Source organism: Barbatula barbatula (genome assembly GCF_947034865.1).
Source record: "Barbatula barbatula genome assembly, chromosome: 17".
NCBI lineage: Eukaryota > Metazoa > Chordata > Actinopteri > Cypriniformes > Nemacheilidae > Barbatula > Barbatula barbatula.
Genome location: NC_136780.1, coordinates 14,818,403 through 14,837,553, shown reverse-complemented (window position 1 = coordinate 14,837,553; position 19,151 = coordinate 14,818,403). Strand labels below are relative to the sequence as shown.

The window sequence follows — 19,151 nt, the reverse complement described above, 5'->3', positions numbered from 1 at the left end:
CAAACTGTAAGGTTTGGGGCTCTTTGCCTTGAATGTATAGAACAGACATGAATACATTGGAAAGAGACAGAGAACGGCAAAGGACGCTTGAGATGGGAATTGAACTGGGGTCAGGCCGCAAGTGCATTGGCACTAACATGCCGGCACACTCTCCACAAGGCTGTTGGCACCAACATATTATGACGCTGTTAACGTTACTGCTGTTGGAAATTGTGCTACCGGGTTGCAACATCTACCTGGTGGCACATATTTTGTGGCGCAGCAAAAAGTGCATGTTTCCTATGAGACCAGTTTGAACGCACCATCATGTCTTAGATGCTGCTGTGGTTTAAATACATCTGTTCAAATAAGATATAGTGGTTTGACAAGTTTATTCAAGCTAATACAAATTATATTAAATGAATCACTAGTTCTTATAGCTTTAGAAATAACTAGTTAATAGTGGTAAGGAAAAACATCTGATTGTCTTAATAATTGGTATTGATATATATTATTGCTTTTAAAGGTTCAATTAATGTTTTTCTTCAGTTGGCTTTCATGCATGTTCATGTATTTTAATTTGACTTCTCATTATATAGCAGCTTCAAATAGGCTTAATAAAATCAAGTGTAAGAAACTTGCCCTCAGGCCTGAGTCAAGTAATAAAATCATCCTGTATCAATGTTTAACCATTTACCCAAACATTTCTGAGAGGTGATATACGGAACACCAGAAACTTTTCTTTACGTAAACTCTATCATGCGTAACGATCACAGGCGGCTGAAGTTAAATTACTGAACCGATGAAGCATCACTTTATATTTAACCTCAGGGAACACTCTTCTGAAAATAAAAGTATATCAAAATACCCTCAGAGATCCTCGGCTGTTTCATCTAATAACAGCTTCTGGGTGGAACTTAAACGTGTGTGCCATAATTACGGTCACGAAGCAGCGTTTTGGTTGATTTCCTCGATATCTGCATAGCACATTTCCTCCATCATTTCAGAGTGTTCACAACTCTATTCACAGATTATTACCATCCTTGATATGAGTTCAGTGTGTAGAGAACAAGAGATACATGGGCTGATGTAAGTGTTGGGAAATGTAAGATGGGATGAACTACTTCTGAGAAATATGTTCAATAACTTAATACTATACTATACTGCAGTATAATCTACGACTTCATCATTATTTATCCCTTACATACATTCAGTGATCGGCATGTGTTTGCAATGAGCCGAAGGGAGTGCACGTCACACCGACCGTATTCAATTCAAAGGTCTGCTGGTACAGTATCTTATAAAACAACCACAAAATCCGCTCCGCCATACATAAACTCACTAACGCAGACCTACCCTCCAGATGCTTGGGTTCTGCTAATGAATGGTGGCTTGTGGTGCTTTCTTATAAAGGCTTAAAATCACGTAGACCCTTCTTTCCTGGACTGGTCTGTGCTAGTGGAATAATCTGGCCATCTCTGTTTTTAATGCAAATGAGGAGCGACTTTTGGGAGCGACAGCCAATAGGAGTGAAGTTGGAAGCGAACGTGATTCTTCTCCTCACGGCTGCTGCCTCCTGCAACCTGACCGCTGAACCCCTGGCAACTTGAGCACGTGATTGTGATAAATGAGTTAAGATTTTTGTCGACACTTGGCCCGATAACACTGACAATTAATTTCTGTTGCTATTCCTATCCTCTACATGTATGAAGAGTTTATTTGCAAAAACAATAACGTTTTTTTGAAAAATCACGCTTTTTATTGTGTCATCGTATTTGTATTATATACAGTATTTAGTTGTTTTTTTGAGTAATTATTACTTAATCAAACCAACCCAGCTGCAGATTTATTGATATTACTTGGATTGCATAGAAAAAAGGAATGATCTGTTTTCACAAATAAACTCTTCATGTATAGTTAAGCTATATGTGTTCTATGTTAAGCATATTGAGACCAGTCTTCAATGTACTTGCACTTTATTTCCCTTTTGATGCTTCTATTGTTCCCCTCATTTGTAATTCACTTTGGATAAAATCATCTGTGAAATGATTTAAAGCAAATGTAGTGTCTGTAGTGAAGTTGGACCGTTTACTTTTAATATGTTGCGAGTTGCTATTAAAACTTTAAATGTCATGAATTGATCACTCATAATCATCATTTTAAAAGCCATCGTTGAATAAGAATTATTTAAGGAACTCTATTAATGGCTGAGTCTAAAGAAAAACTGGATTTTCTTTGCTCTTTTGAAACCGGGATAGCTGTGGATTATCCCTTACATATGCACCACTGGGTGGTTTGGCTTTTGCTGCCCCCATGTCAATGTCAACAGTACTGATCTCAAAACAACACCAGTTATTCTACTACAATCAGAACAGTGGATCTTATCGTATAAAAATAAATATTATAGAGGAATATGATAAAGGAAACAGATGTTCTGTATACCAGCCTTATGTGGAAGTAAAGCTCTTACAGAATTGAAGACAGCTGGCAACCAATGTACACATTGTATAACATGCTACAGTATGTACAGTACGTATTACTGTGATCATGCAAAGCCAAAGTTTATTTCAGAATGAGAAATCGTGGCATTTGGGATTTCCTTATAGTTGCAGGATGTTCTCAAATTATGTTCTTAATTAAAACTTCGTACAAGGCATCAAGTCAGTTTAAGTTTTTGGAAGTCTGTAATAAGTCCCTGTGAAATGGAAGTTTCCATAGTGTCCGTGACTTGTTTTTTTTTCTGTAGGCTCATTGGATTTGGAAAAGTCTGCGTTTCATTTATAAAATGAGATGAAAGTTTACAGTTTTGTGGTATGACTTGCACAGATGAATTGTTCATCACAGAACTAGTAGTGTGAGCTAACAAGTAAATAGGGACATTTTGGGTTCATATTGGGCCACACAATACAACCAAATCGCATGAGTAAAATAGTTTTACATGGTGGTGATTTTGTTTATGAATCTGAATGATTATTAGAATAAAAAAAATGAAGCACCAATCACTGTGCTATCACTAACCATCACTGGCGTAAATGCAGATCTTACTGAAACATACAAATGGGATGGCAAAAATTCATGCAGATGTTACAAATTGTCATGTGACTGTTGAATTCCGAACCATAACAGAGGTCAGTGGCACACAGACAACAGTGTTAGAAAAAGGGAAAAATGGTAATGAAAAACTAATTTGCAACAGAAATGAAAGCCAAGCCTGACTGCCAGTGAAAAGTATGGGTATGGATCCAGCAGACCGTACTTTACTCTACATGAGATGCAGATGCTTCTCTCTCTCACGTTGCCAGTATCTCTCAATCCAAAAAGCATTTCATTCGCTCATTAACTCTACGCATCACATGGACGCTCAATATCTCTTCTCGATTTGTCTGTGTATCCTTCATTTCCAGCACAATGACACGGGCACAACCCCACGACATCTCTTTATTTCACCTCCCACGTTCTCCACATGAATGCAGCGCGGTGGATCGCAATTCTCCGGCAGTGGTTTGATTTTCTCCTCTCGTGGATAAATCCGTTCCTCTGCCGGGCTCTCAATGCCTCAATTCTTTGCCAGACAGAACATCAAAGAAGAACAAGACTGGCTGAGCGTGGAGAATGAGAGATGAAGGAAGAAACTCGGGTTGCCAAGACCAGCCTGGTTCCTCCTGTCCACAATCTATGGGTTTCAGAGAAAGCTCTCGACGGTCCCAATTCTTGATTCCTTCCACTGTCTTCAGGGGCTGTGAACACGCAGTGCTGCCAAAACCTTAATGAACAAATAGTCAGGAATCGACAAGCCCGCCAGAAGGACACAAAAGCCATTTGGAAACTATTGACAACTGTTCTTACTGCTTTAGATCCGTGACTAACAAACCCTGAACTGAACACAAGGCCCAAGAGAACAGAGCAAGTGCTTTTAGCTAGTCAGGTTCGATTTCAGGCGTCATTGCATTTAGAAATATCAGACTGCAAATCATAAAGCAATTGCATGTGATGGTGGTGTATATCAGAAAGTGCAGAGCAGGGTTATATGACTTTGGTCAAAGAGGATTAATGTCATGCCACGTTGAACTCCCGTCACCATCAAAACAACTTTTCATCATCTTTAGGATTACATAACTACGTAAGTTTACTAAAGAGTGAGGTGACCAATATTTCTCTGAGCCCCGATGTTCAGTTTGGGAGGGCTGGGGGGATTCCATCCTCTCCTATGCATTACCCAAGAGGCCTAAAATAATGAACTTTGGGGAGTCAAAAGCACAGAATGGGACCCCCAAGAGTTTTGACAGTTTGAACAATACTGAAAAACATGTTTGATTCTCGTACTAATTGATATCTATCTGTACTATACTTTGCATATTGTTTGCTCTTAGGATAGCATGTTGAATACTCTCTAGTTTGTACGTCACTTTGGATGAAAGCCTCTGCTACACGGATATATGTAATATAAAGATACCATGACTTTTCCACAGCACATTTTAAATCTCTCGTAGCACTTTATGTAAACTAGAGAGACCCGGATTACAGCTGTCGAATATTGAAGAGCTGAGGGGTCTTTCACGCATTTCTCTCACAATCCACATTTCCTCTTCACTAACAGATGCGCTCCTGGGGTTTTTAAGATCAGCGTGCGTGTGTGATTCTCGAGAGGTCTGGCTGAAAATGGTTCGTGCTTGTCGGAGATGAGTGTTGTGTGCATTCATAACAAGCAGAGAGGCCAGTTACAAGTAAGCGTGCAGCTTTCAGGATCACATTCATACCTGATCAATACAGAGATACAGAAACATTGTAGAAATCCATCAGAGCCCGAGCAACAGCACACAACATGATTGATGATCTACACCACATTCTGTAGGCTACTAATAGAGATAATGTTTAGTGCTCACTAGAGGAAGTTAAATCGACCCTGTAGTACATTTCTGTGTGTTAAAAAGAGTTCTGCGTGATTTGAGCTCGTTCTTAATAAAAGAAAGTGAATGTACTGCGAAAGTACACGAAGCCAATAAACCTGATAACATTGCGCATGGGTCATGTGGACTATTGTATTTTGCTTGTATGTTATTTTGGGTTTTTTGACTCCGAGCTGTTCACAGCAACATTTATCAAAGAGACAGATGTTATAATGGACATTGCTTGAGAGGCAACATTCACCAAACAAACACATCAAATTAAGACAATCAAACCCCTTTTTTCATCGTATGAGACTCCGGGCTGTAAAAGTTGCTCATGTCAGAAGAAAAACGAGTTCGTAAAGCAGCCAGACTAATAGATGGGCAGCGCTTCGGAGGTCAGATGCCCGCACACTGACATCGCCCGATATTACCAAGATGAATCTGCCTCCTGCCACCAAGAACTAATGATATCATACAATAAAGCCCTGTACGGAAGGACGGCTGTGATTTACTGAACTTCTCCCATTCTTCCAGGAACTTCTCGAGCGTACGGAGGAAACAGGTTTTGCCCCTAATTCGTTTTCTTCTCGATTTCTTTTTTAGTTCCGGCTCATTTCTCTCGCTCTCTCCTGATTCGCAGGCTAACAATAAACACATCCTCAGTCATTCCTGCATTCCATTCAGGGGTATAGACAGATGGAGAAAAAACACAGTTCATGAAAACATTTAAAAAATGAAGATGCAGATCTGTGTGCCGTGATGGATGAAGGTTTATATATAGATGTTCTCCTCTGATGTTTCTATCAAATAATGAATCGCAAAAATAAACACCCATTAAGTATACATTTGAAGATTATTGGATTTGTTTTGGACAGAGTGAATATTAATGCTGGGTTTTTTCCTTTATTCATTTGATCTAATATTGATTTGATGGATCGCGCGTGGGCCTCAAGGTGGATGAAAGGGAGGAGTTGAAAAGTTACAACATTGTGAACAATGTGAAAATAATATTTTAAAGGAAGACTGTTTAAGGCAAACGCTGTCAAAACAAGATCGAACATCAATGGAACAACGCCGGGGGCATCATGCACATGCAACAGTCTAGCATTACCAAACATGACCCGTCTTCATATCGGCCAAATGGAAACTTGTTTTGGAAATGATAATATGGTGAAATGATAATGTGTTGTTTACAATCATGACAGAATGTCAGCAACAACGTATGAATGCCATATTCAATAAAACACCTCCCAGTCAAGCGTTACGTATGAATTTTTCATAAGTTACATAATATAATTTACATTTCATTCAGGAGACGTTTGCTTTAATAATATCAAAAGTCTAATCTGTGGAATGTAGTGAGACCTTAATAAATCTGTGGATATTATAGTTTTTCACAAAAATCTACGGTTACTTCTTAAGGCAGTCAAAAACTATACATTTCATTGAATTTCAGGAAACGTAGAAAGTCTCCACACCAAAGAGAAACACAAGAATTAGGTTCATACCAAGAAGTCCCGCCTGCGAATGCATGAATGTGATCAAAATGTCCTATTTTGTCTTTCATAAAAACATTTGACATGCTTTAATGATAACAGTGTTTTCATTATTAAATAAAACAATCCTTCTGTTTTCTTAGCAACATTCTTTCTACAGCAGTTAAATGCGATATGAGAAAAGTAGACAAGAAAACACTCATTATAAAAACTTTATTTTGAATAAAACATGAAACCTCATTATATGTAGTGTAGTCGGTCTAAACGATCCATCTCGGGTCAGAACAGCACAGCATCGGTGACGGTAAATCGACTGCTTTGCAGATGTTACGGTGATGTTAAAATCTAATGCTTCAATGAACTGGAGAACGCCACAAATACACCATGTAGAAAAGTGAAAAGGCCGTGGGGAAAACAAGGGACAAGCTTAGTCGCATAACCTTTGTGGAACAACAGATGGAATCGTGTCTGTTTTAGTTTGGGAAAATGGGAATAAATCGACGGTCACGCCAATGAACCGCTGAATGATCGATGATGTCTGAGGTAGCAAGGCAATCATGGCTTTCTTCTAATTTTAGAACATTTATTTATAAAACTATACTACACAAAGATAAATCTTGGGGCAAACATCTTGAAAATCCACATTTCCTACATCTTTATAATATAATCTCTCTACACGATCCATCGAGGATTACGGCATCTATCGCCCGCTCGTCTCCTGGAATGGATGCTTTATAGGCACAAAAGGGTGTTTGTTGACGCATTTGAACGTTTGTGTTGTAGAACATCTGTGCGTGCGTGCGTTCTAGAAATGCAGTGACCGTTCAAACGTGCCGATGTCAGAGACGAAAACAATGTCAAAACGATACTTTAAAGGGATATTTTGTTCACGGCAAACACTGTCCAAACAAGCGCTTTAACGGAACAACATGCGCTAACAGTTTAGCATTACCAAACATGATTTGTCTTCATATCCACTGGTATTTAAGAAGTTTTAGGACTTAACTAATAACCTCTAACGTCTACGGAAAGATACGTGCTGATCTGAAAAAGCAAATGACGTAAACTGCTTGTGAGATATGTTGCAGTGTGGTTCGCAGTGATCACGGAAATAAAAGCGTGCAGGATCCTGTAAATGGCCCCCGTAACCCTAAATAATCACTGGAGTAATACAACGATGGGCAAATACACATCACGTATAATCTACATGTTGATCAAATGTACAATTGCATAGTACAGACAGACGCAGTAGTAATAGTCATTTCAATGAATTCTGTGGTCCCGTTCCAGAGTCTTTGGGTCCGTCTGGAAATCTGCATCTCTGGAATGGGAATTCTGTCAAGTTGCATTATGAGAGTGCTCTTCGAGATTTATGCTCTCCAAAAGAAATTTTCTGTTGACAGCCGTCACATGACCTGCACACAAACATCGATCATTCAAACATACATAATAAACAAGTATGAGTCATAACACCGACTGAGATGGAATTGACAAGCAATTAATAAAAAAGAATCAATGCCATAAGAATCCATTTTTGAATTGCTAATTGATTCAGGAGTCTTAAACACTTAAGAAATGGTTAAACTTGTCCAGTTTTCTTTCTTGTGTTGATGTATTTCATATTGGAACAAATCAAAAGGCTTGCTCCTTTCCAAAAAATCTGCGACTTAATATCGCTTGCTGATGGCAGGAAGGATTAGGGGGAGGGACTGTGTCATAAGCACTTTTCACACCAACCAAAAGATCATTTGTGAAAACAAACTTTACAAACGGCAATAAAATGTTCTACTATGAGAAATTGCAACATTACCAGTAAATGACCAGTATTATGTTAACAGAGAAAAAGATTAGGTCAGAACACACTTTGTAAGGTGTTTGCTTTGGGCCAATCGTGAAGTTCTAACTAAATGTTTAATCTGCACTCCTTAAGGAAGTTAAGCCAGTTCTAATACAATGTTCTTAAGGAGGGTCCCAAGGGGGCCCCAATACATTTGGTAACTAGACAAATTGAGCACTAAAATATGTTTAAAAAATGGCAATTTTTATAGTAAATAAAAAAATTTCCAGTGAATTTCAAACTCCAAAATATTTTATTGAGTAGAAATGTTGACTTTTGGTGAATGGGGGGGGGGGGGGGGGCTTTGAATATTGTTGAATATGATAGGTGGCGGCCTTGGAGAACAAAAGGTTAAGAACCCCTGATCTAATACAATGTTGTTGGCTCATGACCAAATGCATTAATGTAAATGTTTGCCACAACTATAAAAACATGATCAAAAATAGATACAATGTCGTGACTCGCCGTAGCAATACAGTCATTTAAAGGCAAAAAGGTTTATCTGGTAATTTGATGGTAATTTACCAGAACTACTGTGTGGTAAAAACATCTATTGTATAGTGTGTCTGAATTGACAAAAAGCCAAAATCTTAAGGCATTTCTCATCCTAATAAAATGAAGGCATACATAACAATAGTTAATGATCAATAAATCTTTGCAGAACCATTGAGATGTCAATCTATCGGCTCTGATGGATGTTTGCATACAAGCTCAATGCTCGCATTTACAAACACCAACTGAATATTAATTTAGCAATAATTATTGTTAACAGGAACATGATTTAATACACATCCAATGAATCAAATAAACTACTGGAGCAGAGAAAAATGTCCCGTGTCATAAGAGACTCTTTGACCAGATGAGTGCAAAGGATTGTGGGAAGCACTGTATGCGGTGTCATACCTCAGGTTCTCTTTGCACTATGTATTCAATATGTTTATTTAAAATATGGGTGAATATGTTTTTTATAACCGGTGTGATGGGTTGAAATTGTAGCAAGGCTTACCTTGGGTCTTGAAGACACGCTTGATGCTACACATTCCAAAAGAACAAAAGAAAAAGAAAGAGATTAAATTAGGTCCATGTCCATGTCAGTCTTGACAACGCACTCTTCAGACGCATAGAATTTACAGCGTCTACCCTAAGACTCATGGGATTGTTCGGAGTTTGAATGAACTCTACGGGGACACAGTGTCAAACAATAGTGAGGTGACTCCAAACACGAATAACCCGTCCCTCTATTTTTCATTAAAATGTTTCTGTCAAACAAAGAACATGGAAAGGGCCCTTTATCTTCACGCAGAACAAACTTCCCCACACACGAGGGCCCAATAGAGAAAAACATGACAATGAGCCAAGATCAATGTTTCACCCACAGCGTCCAGCTAGCAATGAAAGCCGACATTTGGGCAGAATTCAAAACGAAGTCCAGCAATAACAATAAAACGCAATCAGGGACTTCTGAGTAACTCTGTGAGGTTGCACGTCAGTTAAGTCCTTCTATTCAACTCAAAATCTCTATCGTCTGTTTTTCTCTACAACGACAGAGCTCATTCAATCGGAGATGTTCAAGTGTTGTTTCTGGCAGACGGGCAGGTGTGAGGATGGTGCAGGTGGAGGGTGAGCGGGGGGAATTCGAGACGTGGGTGGTAAAGAGAGTTTATAAGGAATATGAGGTTGCCAGATTGCAATGGATTTATACATAAACTGCAGATTGTTTTTCGGTTTCTTTGTTCTCTACAACATCAAGTTCAGTTTATGAAGAGATGAAGATGAAGGTGAAGATAAGATGAAATGGAACGAAGTAAATCTCTGATAACCAGAACTAGAAAAAGAGAGAAACAGACGTTGACCGCATTCCAGTTACATGCTATTTATCATAACCAGCATGCAGAATTAGAATAAGCAAGTTCCTAATGTATATGTACCGTATAATGTACACATACTATACATAAAAATAGCATTTCAGTTGTTCAGAGTAATGTTTTACGGTAGTTTTTTATTAATATTTTTATTTTTTTCATTTTATGTTTAATTCTATAAAGTGTTTTTTGTAATTTTATGTATTTGTGAATTTTTTTATATTATTATAATTTTTTTTGTATTTGCTATATAGGGTACGTTTATATTTAACCTATTTCAGTTTATTGCTAGTTTTTCGGATAATATTTAGTCCTATATATATTTTGCAATGTAAACTAACAGAAATAGTTTTGATACTAAAAGCACACGTAATTTTTCAAGTATGCATCCGTACATGCTTTTTCGGCTAATGCTGTTCTCTTTTTTCAATGAAATCAAAATGTTTTTCAGATAAACATTCCTGGTATCATTAAGCTTGATCTAGTTTGTATGTGCTCTTATGTATAGAACAATATGGAAATAGGGAAGTGGAGGACCACAGAGCAGAGCATGAGCCGGCATGCGAGCGTTGGATTGCGAGAGGAAAAGTCTGAGCGTTAGACTTACGAGAGCATGCAGGAAAACTGTGGTTAATTTGTTCCATAACCTCAGCCAGATCAGAGCTACTGTTAGCACACTCATCCAGAAATTCATCTGAGAATACACACACAGAACACACTCAACAGATTAAGAAACACAGAAGTCATTGAGTTCCCTGTGGCGTGAGCGTGTGTTTACCTGTGAGATCGGCTGGTCCGGCTGAATCTTGATGCAGAGAACTCGAGGAGGACGTGCCATTTAACTCAGGCTAGAAAAACCGAAAAAGCGTTATTAAAAGTCGCACCTTATATCAGTATTTTCATCTAGTTGGTAAGCCACACGGACAGCGTCTTATTAATCATGTGTGAGAGGTGATATTATTGCTACTTCAGCTGAACCCAACGCGACCATAAATGTCAGGTTGAAATGACAGTTCTGTTTGCCTCTTTGCATATGGAGTTAAATTGTGTTTATTTAGCTAAGAGTCTTTGACAAGACCATCTGGCCAAACTGAGACTCGGTGAAGTAAATCAACCCCTCAAGAGATGCAATAAATGACTGTTACACTAAATCAGGACTGAATGACCGTTTGATTCACGATGCTCTTGGCGGCTGCTGGGCTCGCTGGCATTAACTGTTAAATATTCAAAGCTAAGTGAAGAACTAAAACAATAGCGGTTTATGCAGTGTGGTAAACACTGAACCCGATGTGTGTTGGCATCAGATGGCGGGCCATTCGGAGGTCATTTTGCGTGCGAGTATTTAAAAAAATCAAGAGTCGTTTTTGGTCCGTTGTCAGAAATTGTCGGTTTCAGTCGGCCTAGCTAAGGCAAACAAAGTTGCTAGCATTCTACAAAAAGCACTTACAAGAGTACAATACAACTTTGAGCTGTTTAATATGTTCACTACGTGATCAAGATCATTCACGATAACTATGTTATCGTGGTATCTATTGAAACTGTTTGGGAAAATAAATAACGCTATCATTACAATAAACTCAATTTAGTTTACTTAGTTGACCAGTCGCGTTCAAACGTTTGTAACCAGAATGTTATACGGTAGCAAAACCTACTATGTTGAATTGTCGACCAGATACAGGCACTGAATTATTTACGGTATAATCGCATGTTTACTGTAGTATTAACACAATATAGTTATATGGTTATATCAGCTCCATTGTCAGTACCAAAATATTGTGAATAGATCTGTGCCGGCATTCAATAATAAGGTATATCGTGATAAACGTATGTAAAATATTGTGAATAGATCTGTGCCGGCATTCAACAATAAGGTATATCGTGATAAACGTATGTAAAATATTGTGAATAAATCTGTGCCGGCATTCAATAATAAGGTATATCGTGATAAACGTATGTAAAAATATTGTGAATAGATCTGTGCCGGCATTCAATAATAAGGTATATCGTGATAAACGTATGTAAAAATATTGTGAATAGATCTGTGCCGGCATTCAATAATAAGGTATATCGTGATAAACGTATGTAAAATATTGTGAGTAGATCTGTGCCGGCATTCAATAATAAGGTATATCGTGATAAACGTATGTAAAAATATTGTGAATAGATCTGTGCCGGCATTCAATAATAAGGTATATCGTGATAAACGTATGTAAAAATATTGTGAATAGATCTGTGCCGGCATTCAATAATAAGGTATATCGTGATAAACGTATGTAAAATATTGTGAATAGATCTGTGCCGGCATTCAATAATAAGGTATATCGTGATAAACGTATGTAAAATATTGTGAATAAATCTGTGCCGGCATTCAATAATAAGGTATATCGTGATAAACGTATGTAAAAATATTGTGAATAGATCTGTGCCGGCATTCAATAATAAGGTATATCGTGATAAACGTATGTAAAAATATTGTGAATAGATCTGTGCCGGCATTCAATAATAAGGTATATCGTGATAAACGTATGTAAAATATTGTGAGTAGATCTGTGCCGGCATTCAATAATAAGGTATATCGTGATAAACGTATGTAAAAATATTGTGAATAGATCTGTGCCGGCATTCAATAATAAGGTATATCGTGATAAACGTATGTAAAAATATTGTGAATAGATCTGTGCCGGCATTCAATAATAAGGTATATCGTGATAAACGTATGTAAAATATTGTGAGTAGATCTGTGCCGGCATTCAATAATAAGGTATATCGTGATAAACGTATGTAAAATATTGTGAATAGATCTGTGCCGGCATTCAATAATAAGGTATATCGTGATAAACGTATGTAAAAATATTGTGAATAGATCTGTGCCGGCATTCAATAATAAGGTATACCGTGATAAACGTATGTAAAAATATTGTGAATAGATCTGTGCCGGCATTCAATAATAAGGTATATCGTGATAAACGTATGTAAAAATAGTGTGAATAGATCTGTGCCGGCATTCAATAATAAGGTATATCGTGATAAACGTATGTAAAAATATTGTGAATAGATCTGTGCCGGCATTCAATAATAAGGTATATCGTGATAAACGTATGTAAAAATATTGTGAATAGATCTGTGCCGGCTTTCAATAATAAGGTATATCGTGATAAACGTATGTAAAAATATTGTGAATAGATCTGTGCCGGCATTCAATAATAAGGTATACCGTGATAAACGTATGTAAAAATATTGTGAATAGATCTGTGCCGGCATTCAATAATAAGGTATATCGTGATAAACGTATTTAAAAATATTGTGAATAGATCTGTGCCGGCATTCAATAATAAGGTATATCGTGATAAACGTATGTAAAAATATTGTGAATAGATCTGTGCCGGCATTCAATAATAAGGTAAATCGTGATAAACGTATGTAAAATATTGTGAATAAATCTGTGCCGGCATTCAATAATAAGGTATATCGTGATAAACGTATGTAAAAATATTGTGAATAGATCTGTGCCGGCATTCAATAATAAGGTATATCGTGATAAACGTATGTAAAAATATTGTGAATAGATCTGTGCCGGCATTCAATAATAAGGTATATCGTGATAAACGTATGTAAAAATATTGTGAATAGATCTGTGCCGGCATTCAATAATAAGGTATATCGTGATAAACGTATGTAAAAATATTGTGAATAGATCTGTGCCGGCATTCAATAATAAGGTATATCGTGATAAACGTATGTAAAAATATTGTGAATAGATCTGTGCCGGCATTCAATAATAAGGTATATCGTGATAAACGTATGTAAAAATATTGTGAATAGATCTGTGCCGGCATTCAATAATAAGGTATATCGTGATAAACGTATGTAAAAATATTGTGAATAGATCTGTGCCGGCATTCAATAATAAGGTATACCGTGATAAACGTATGTAAAAATATTGTTAAAAAATATTGAATAAATTGTTAATATTTCTCTGAAATACAGCGCTTTACATCCAGTGTGTAGAAAATATTTAGCTGTCTAAAAGTCATCATTTATTTAAATATTAATTTAAATTGAATTTAAATGCTTATTTAGTTAAATGCTCATGGCTTCATGACTATTTATAAAATGTATCGTATCTGTTGGGGTTAAAAGGTAACTAGAAAATAATTGAAAACAACAATAAAGACGCAATCCTCTACTGTGATAGTACTGTAAATCGTGATAAAAGTCCCTACAATTATCGTGATGACCAACCTTGATACGGTCAAATGCTTAAATGCAAAACCATTTGGGTATGTTGTCACCTGATGCAGTAGCTGGCGTAATCGGTACAGTTGAGATTCGAGCTGTCTGTTGTGATCCTCCAGTATCTGCATGCGGGCCTCCAGTCGTCCCTTGTGCTGTCGAAGGAGTTTAGCTTCGGCTAACAGGTCAGCTTCCTCTGATGCCCCACTAACCGCTGTGGCCGCTGGAGCGGACTGACCGTGCTGCTGACGCAACTGTTCATACTCCTTCTGAAGGTTCCTGGCCAAACACGGATAAAGTGGGAATGTTTAATGCTGTGTCGGATTGGAGCTCTTTGCTTGATTTATGACTGCTGGATGCTGGTCCAGTTCTTTTATGTTCTGGGTTGGAGACCAATGAAAGAAAGTGAACCCACTGAGACCAGATATGCGACCATGTTGTTAGAAAGCTAACGGATTCAGATGCAAAACACGCAACTAAAGAAACGCACAACCAGCTTTAGGCTTCTATTATCGGGAAGTCCTTTCACTGGAATAACAGCAAACAGAAGTAAGTAATTACAAGGAGAGTCAAAGTCACTTTAACAGTCTGCTATCAAGTGGCAGCTTTTCTCGCTTTATTGTGTTTCGGGCGAACTTGAGAAATAATTGGAGTTATTCTGTTGAACTGTGTTAAATTGACTCAAACTGGTATTCTGAGAACCAAACTTTTCATGTTGTCTGTTTTTGTCTACAGTTATACTTGTATCACACGGTCAGGGGTTATTCCTGCGATAACAGTCGGCTGTCTGTTATTCAAATTGACATATTGATAAAAAATATATTATTACCCTCATTTTTAATGAATGCAGACTTTCTTTAAGGAAAATTGTCTTTAGGTTTTAGGGTAAGAGGCGACATTTACATGACAGAAACAGAAATAAAATGGTTTAAATATAATTTCATGTATGTTATTAAATGACATATTTAAATGACATTTTTGTGTAATATTAATAACCTGTGTCTGTCAAAATGATTTGCAGCATCTGGGTTACCATGTGTTTTATTAGTTATAAGCAGTTGATCTGGCAATATTAGACCTTGGAATATAATGATTGGCCAATCAGAACCTCTGTAATAATCCAGGTTAACACATGTTTTCTATTACTTTAACTTCAAGTTATACGAAAGGCAACTACATGTTTTAAGTAAGTTAAATAGTTTAAATTCAAGTGACTTGTAAAGCCAGTTTGAGCTTGATTTAAGATTTTAGCTTTTATACCAACTTTTTGACATTGTATACAGTATATAACTGCTGTCCTTCTAAAACTTTGCATCTCCATTTTTCATCATTTACATTTTTTGCAATAAATTATATTTTTTGTCTCCTTTATGTCTGTCACTTGTCAACTTTGACAACACAGAATTAAATTGTTTCAATCGAACAGCGAATATGGTTTTCGGATCTTGGATTCGTTGCTGTTACATTACATAACTCTTCAGTTTTACTTTTTGAATTATTCATTTAAAAATGTTAACAAAATATTTCAATGTGACGGACAGACAAGTCCATGCTAAACAGTGAACGGTCATAAACTGGAAATATTCGCGACCTACCTTTGCTCCTCCTCCAGCCGCGCTATGATTCGCTCCAGTTCTCCTCGCTCCTCCCGTTCCACTGCTTGCAGAATCTGGGCGGGGCTCTGGAGCATGTAGGAGGGGCTGTGAACATTAGTTAGGGGGCTTCTGAGGATGTGGGCGGGGCTTTGGGGTTGACTGTAGGATGACCCCTCCCCTCCTAAAGTCTGACAGTACTGCAGGATTAGAGCGTGTTCCTCGTCCCTACAGAATCAAAGACAAGAAAAGTCAACAGTGAGATTTTTTTAGGTGTGCCGTGGATTGTTCCACATCATAAAAGCCCACCCAAAACACTCTTTGATAACTGCCGTGTTTACAAGAGTAACACTGATTCTTGCCTTAGTAAACATCACTTGCAGAAATAGACAGACAGCGAGAGAGAGAGAGAGAGAGAGAGAGAGAGAGAGAGAGAGAGATATGTGCTGTCAGAGCATGTAAACACGAACACAGAGCAAGAGGAATAATAAAGATGTTCTCTAGCACAGCAGCGGGGTGTAAACGCAGAGAACGGGTGATATTCAAAAGCAAATGGGCGAAAGTGAGGCTGAATGTGAAAATAGGAGAGGAGGTTTGGATGCAGGAGCCGTAGTGCGATGTCTGAACAGATGCGTGAACAATGAGACTCAGGTGTGTGTTCACATGGTCTCTCTGGAGTCTGAAGCAAACACTCATCTGGATGCACACACACACAATGACTAATCAGACAGATTACACAGGCACTGCATCAGAGAGGATCCTAACAACCTGCCAACATAAGCAGATGCTGAAGAAACACAGCAGACGGTCTCCAGCACGGCCGGGACAAAGCAGAAAACAACTCCATTGCATTTCCTTAAGGAAATTGCAGCACTTGGGACTCGGCAGGAGAATAGAGGAAAAGTTTTGGATAAGACGATACTGTGGCACCATACAAGCAAGAGTTAAGATGGGAATGTCATTGCTTTAGAAACAACTAAGTAAAGAATATAAGTGAAGTGACATCTGGTCCTATTAACACAAGGGGTCATTTTACAAAGCACGCGTGGTTTGTGTGAAATCTGCATAAGAATGATAAATCATAATTTATCAAAATGTTTCATACTGAAACCACACAAATGCATAATCGCCCATGGACGGTGTCAGACTGAAAGCTTGTATCTTCCAAACTGGTCAGTCACAGGAAAGAAAGAAAGACTTGATATTGTTCAATTCTTTTCATCAGTTAAAGGATTGTTCACTCAATAATAAACGTTCTGTCATCGTTTACTCAACCTCATATTGTTTTCAACCTGTATACATTTGATTGTTCCACTGAACACAAAGGAAGATATTTGGAAGAATATTTGTAACCGAACCGTTCTGGGGCACCATTGACTTCCATATTAGGAAACAAAACTGCGATGGAAGTCAATGGTGCGGCAGAATTGCTTGGTTTCCTACATTATTCTATTTCTTCTTTCGTGTTCTGGTTTGAAACAACAAAAGGGTGAATGAATGATGACAGAAAGTTTACTTTTGGGCGAACTGTCCCTTTAAATATTTGCAAAACCCACAGACAAACATGAAGGGTGACCAACAATAATGAAAGAAATTTAAATCAGGAAAACAAAGATGTGAGGTTTTAGTAAGACATTGACGATATGCTACAATGGCCTTATGAATATGAAAAAAATCTAACAGATGTACACGCATTTGTTGTTTTGGCATCCTGAACAGCCCAACATTTACTGAACCAGTGACATGAATTTGGGACAGAAAAAACATGCGACCAATAACAGAGAGGAGAGTGTTTTGTTAATATAAATTATGTTAATCTGTTCTATAAATATCCTTTTAAAATAAACAAAACTCAAAATCTGTATTTACTAGTTGAAATAAAAGTGTACATTTTTTCTAAAAGGAAAAGAAGCATGACTTTAATACAGTTCTTGCTTTAAAAGCACTATATATACAGACAGTGATGGGGACATTTAAAGATAAAGAGGTTCACGAGGGAAAAGGCCGCTGAACTGGTCACCAAGAGATAAAGAGAGATGAAATGGCATGAGAAAATAAATGCATGTGTAGTGTGTGTCTCTGAAGAGCATCAGTAAAATCTGTGTGTCATATTCAACGCATAACCCCCCTGATGACTCGTGTCTATTCTTTCCTTTATCCCGTCTTCATTTTCCTCTGTCTCATATTCGGCAAACACATGCTTTGGTTTCAGGGAGCGTCAGGCTCTTAAAAGTGTCTTTGGTTTCATCGTTGTCAAATGCTTTTTGTTGAAGAACAACTCACGTGAACTTGTCACTACTTGGCAGTCAAGCAAGGTTTTATAGCCTCATGGAACACAGTAGATATTGAGACACGACTGTAATATCTTTCAAATGTGTGCGGGGTAAAGCGAGGCTAAGCAGTTTTATAGGGGATAGCAATAGCAACTAACCAACTAGCTTTCCATTGATGTATGGTTTGTTAGGAAAGGACAACATTTGATCGAGATACAACTACTTACAACTCTGGAACCCGAGGGTGCGAAAAAATTGTTAGTTGTTTACATGGTAAATGTAGTTATTGATAAAATCGCCATTCAAGTTCCCTAGCATAGCATATTACTCACGCAAATAAAGTTTTGATATATTTACGGTAGAAAACTTACAAAATATCTTCATGGAACATGATCTTTACTTAAAAACCTACTGATTTTTGGCAATCATTTTGACCCACACAATGTATTTTGGCTATTACTTAAATGTTCCTGTGCTACTTATAACTGGCTTTGTGGTCCAAGGTTACATCTTCTTACAAAATTCCATTTGATTTTTAACATCATTTTGATGTTGAGGTGAAATGTTTTCATGATATCAATCGTGTGTATGTCTGTGACCTTGCTGGAAGGAAATATCAGCCAGCATATGGCATTAATGAAGGAAAACAGTTTCACGTTTGTTCTCCAGTGTAGCATCGGTGTTACTTTGAGACCCAGAAGTTCCTCCGAGGAGAAAATCCAGGCAACGGCTTATTAGCTCAGTAATTATCATGTGCTTGTGCTGTGAAGGACGCCCGCTGAGCTGCCTGTACACATCCACAACAAACTAAAACAAGTCTTGAATTGTTTCTTTAATGAAGTGTGTTTTGGACAAACTATGATAATAGAGGCCATATTTCATGTGCAACATTAAAATATTCAAACAACTTGCTATCAAACTATTGTGGCTTTGACCAGTGATCCTCCCTTTTGTTGTGAAACTCTATTCATTTTCTTCCTTCACTAGATA

At 37.6% G+C, this 19,151-nt stretch overlaps 1 protein-coding gene across 4 annotated transcripts in view; it reads right to left on the bottom strand.

Annotated features, from left to right (window-relative positions):
- Positions 1-6,562: 6,562 nt before the first annotated feature.
- LOC306906988 (utrophin-like) overlaps positions 6,563-19,151 on the bottom strand; it is a gene marked incomplete at its 3' end in the record, with an annotated part of 107,437 nt that continues 94,848 nt past the window's right edge. For 2 of the 4 annotated variants that reach the window (XM_079478780.1, XM_079478781.1), the window contains 6 exons: positions 15,892-16,116; positions 14,356-14,575; positions 10,842-10,911; positions 10,671-10,757; positions 9,208-9,233; positions 6,563-7,779 (listed from right to left, as the gene is read on the bottom strand). In XM_079478780.1, the coding sequence (XP_079334906.1) occupies positions 7,771-7,779; positions 9,208-9,233; positions 10,671-10,757; positions 10,842-10,911; positions 14,356-14,575; positions 15,892-16,116 (637 nt within the window). The remainder of the gene's footprint in view (positions 7,780-9,207; positions 9,234-10,670; positions 10,758-10,841; positions 10,912-14,355; positions 14,576-15,891; positions 16,117-19,151) is intronic. The other 2 variants (XM_079478782.1, XM_079478783.1) reach the window with 1 other exon arrangement.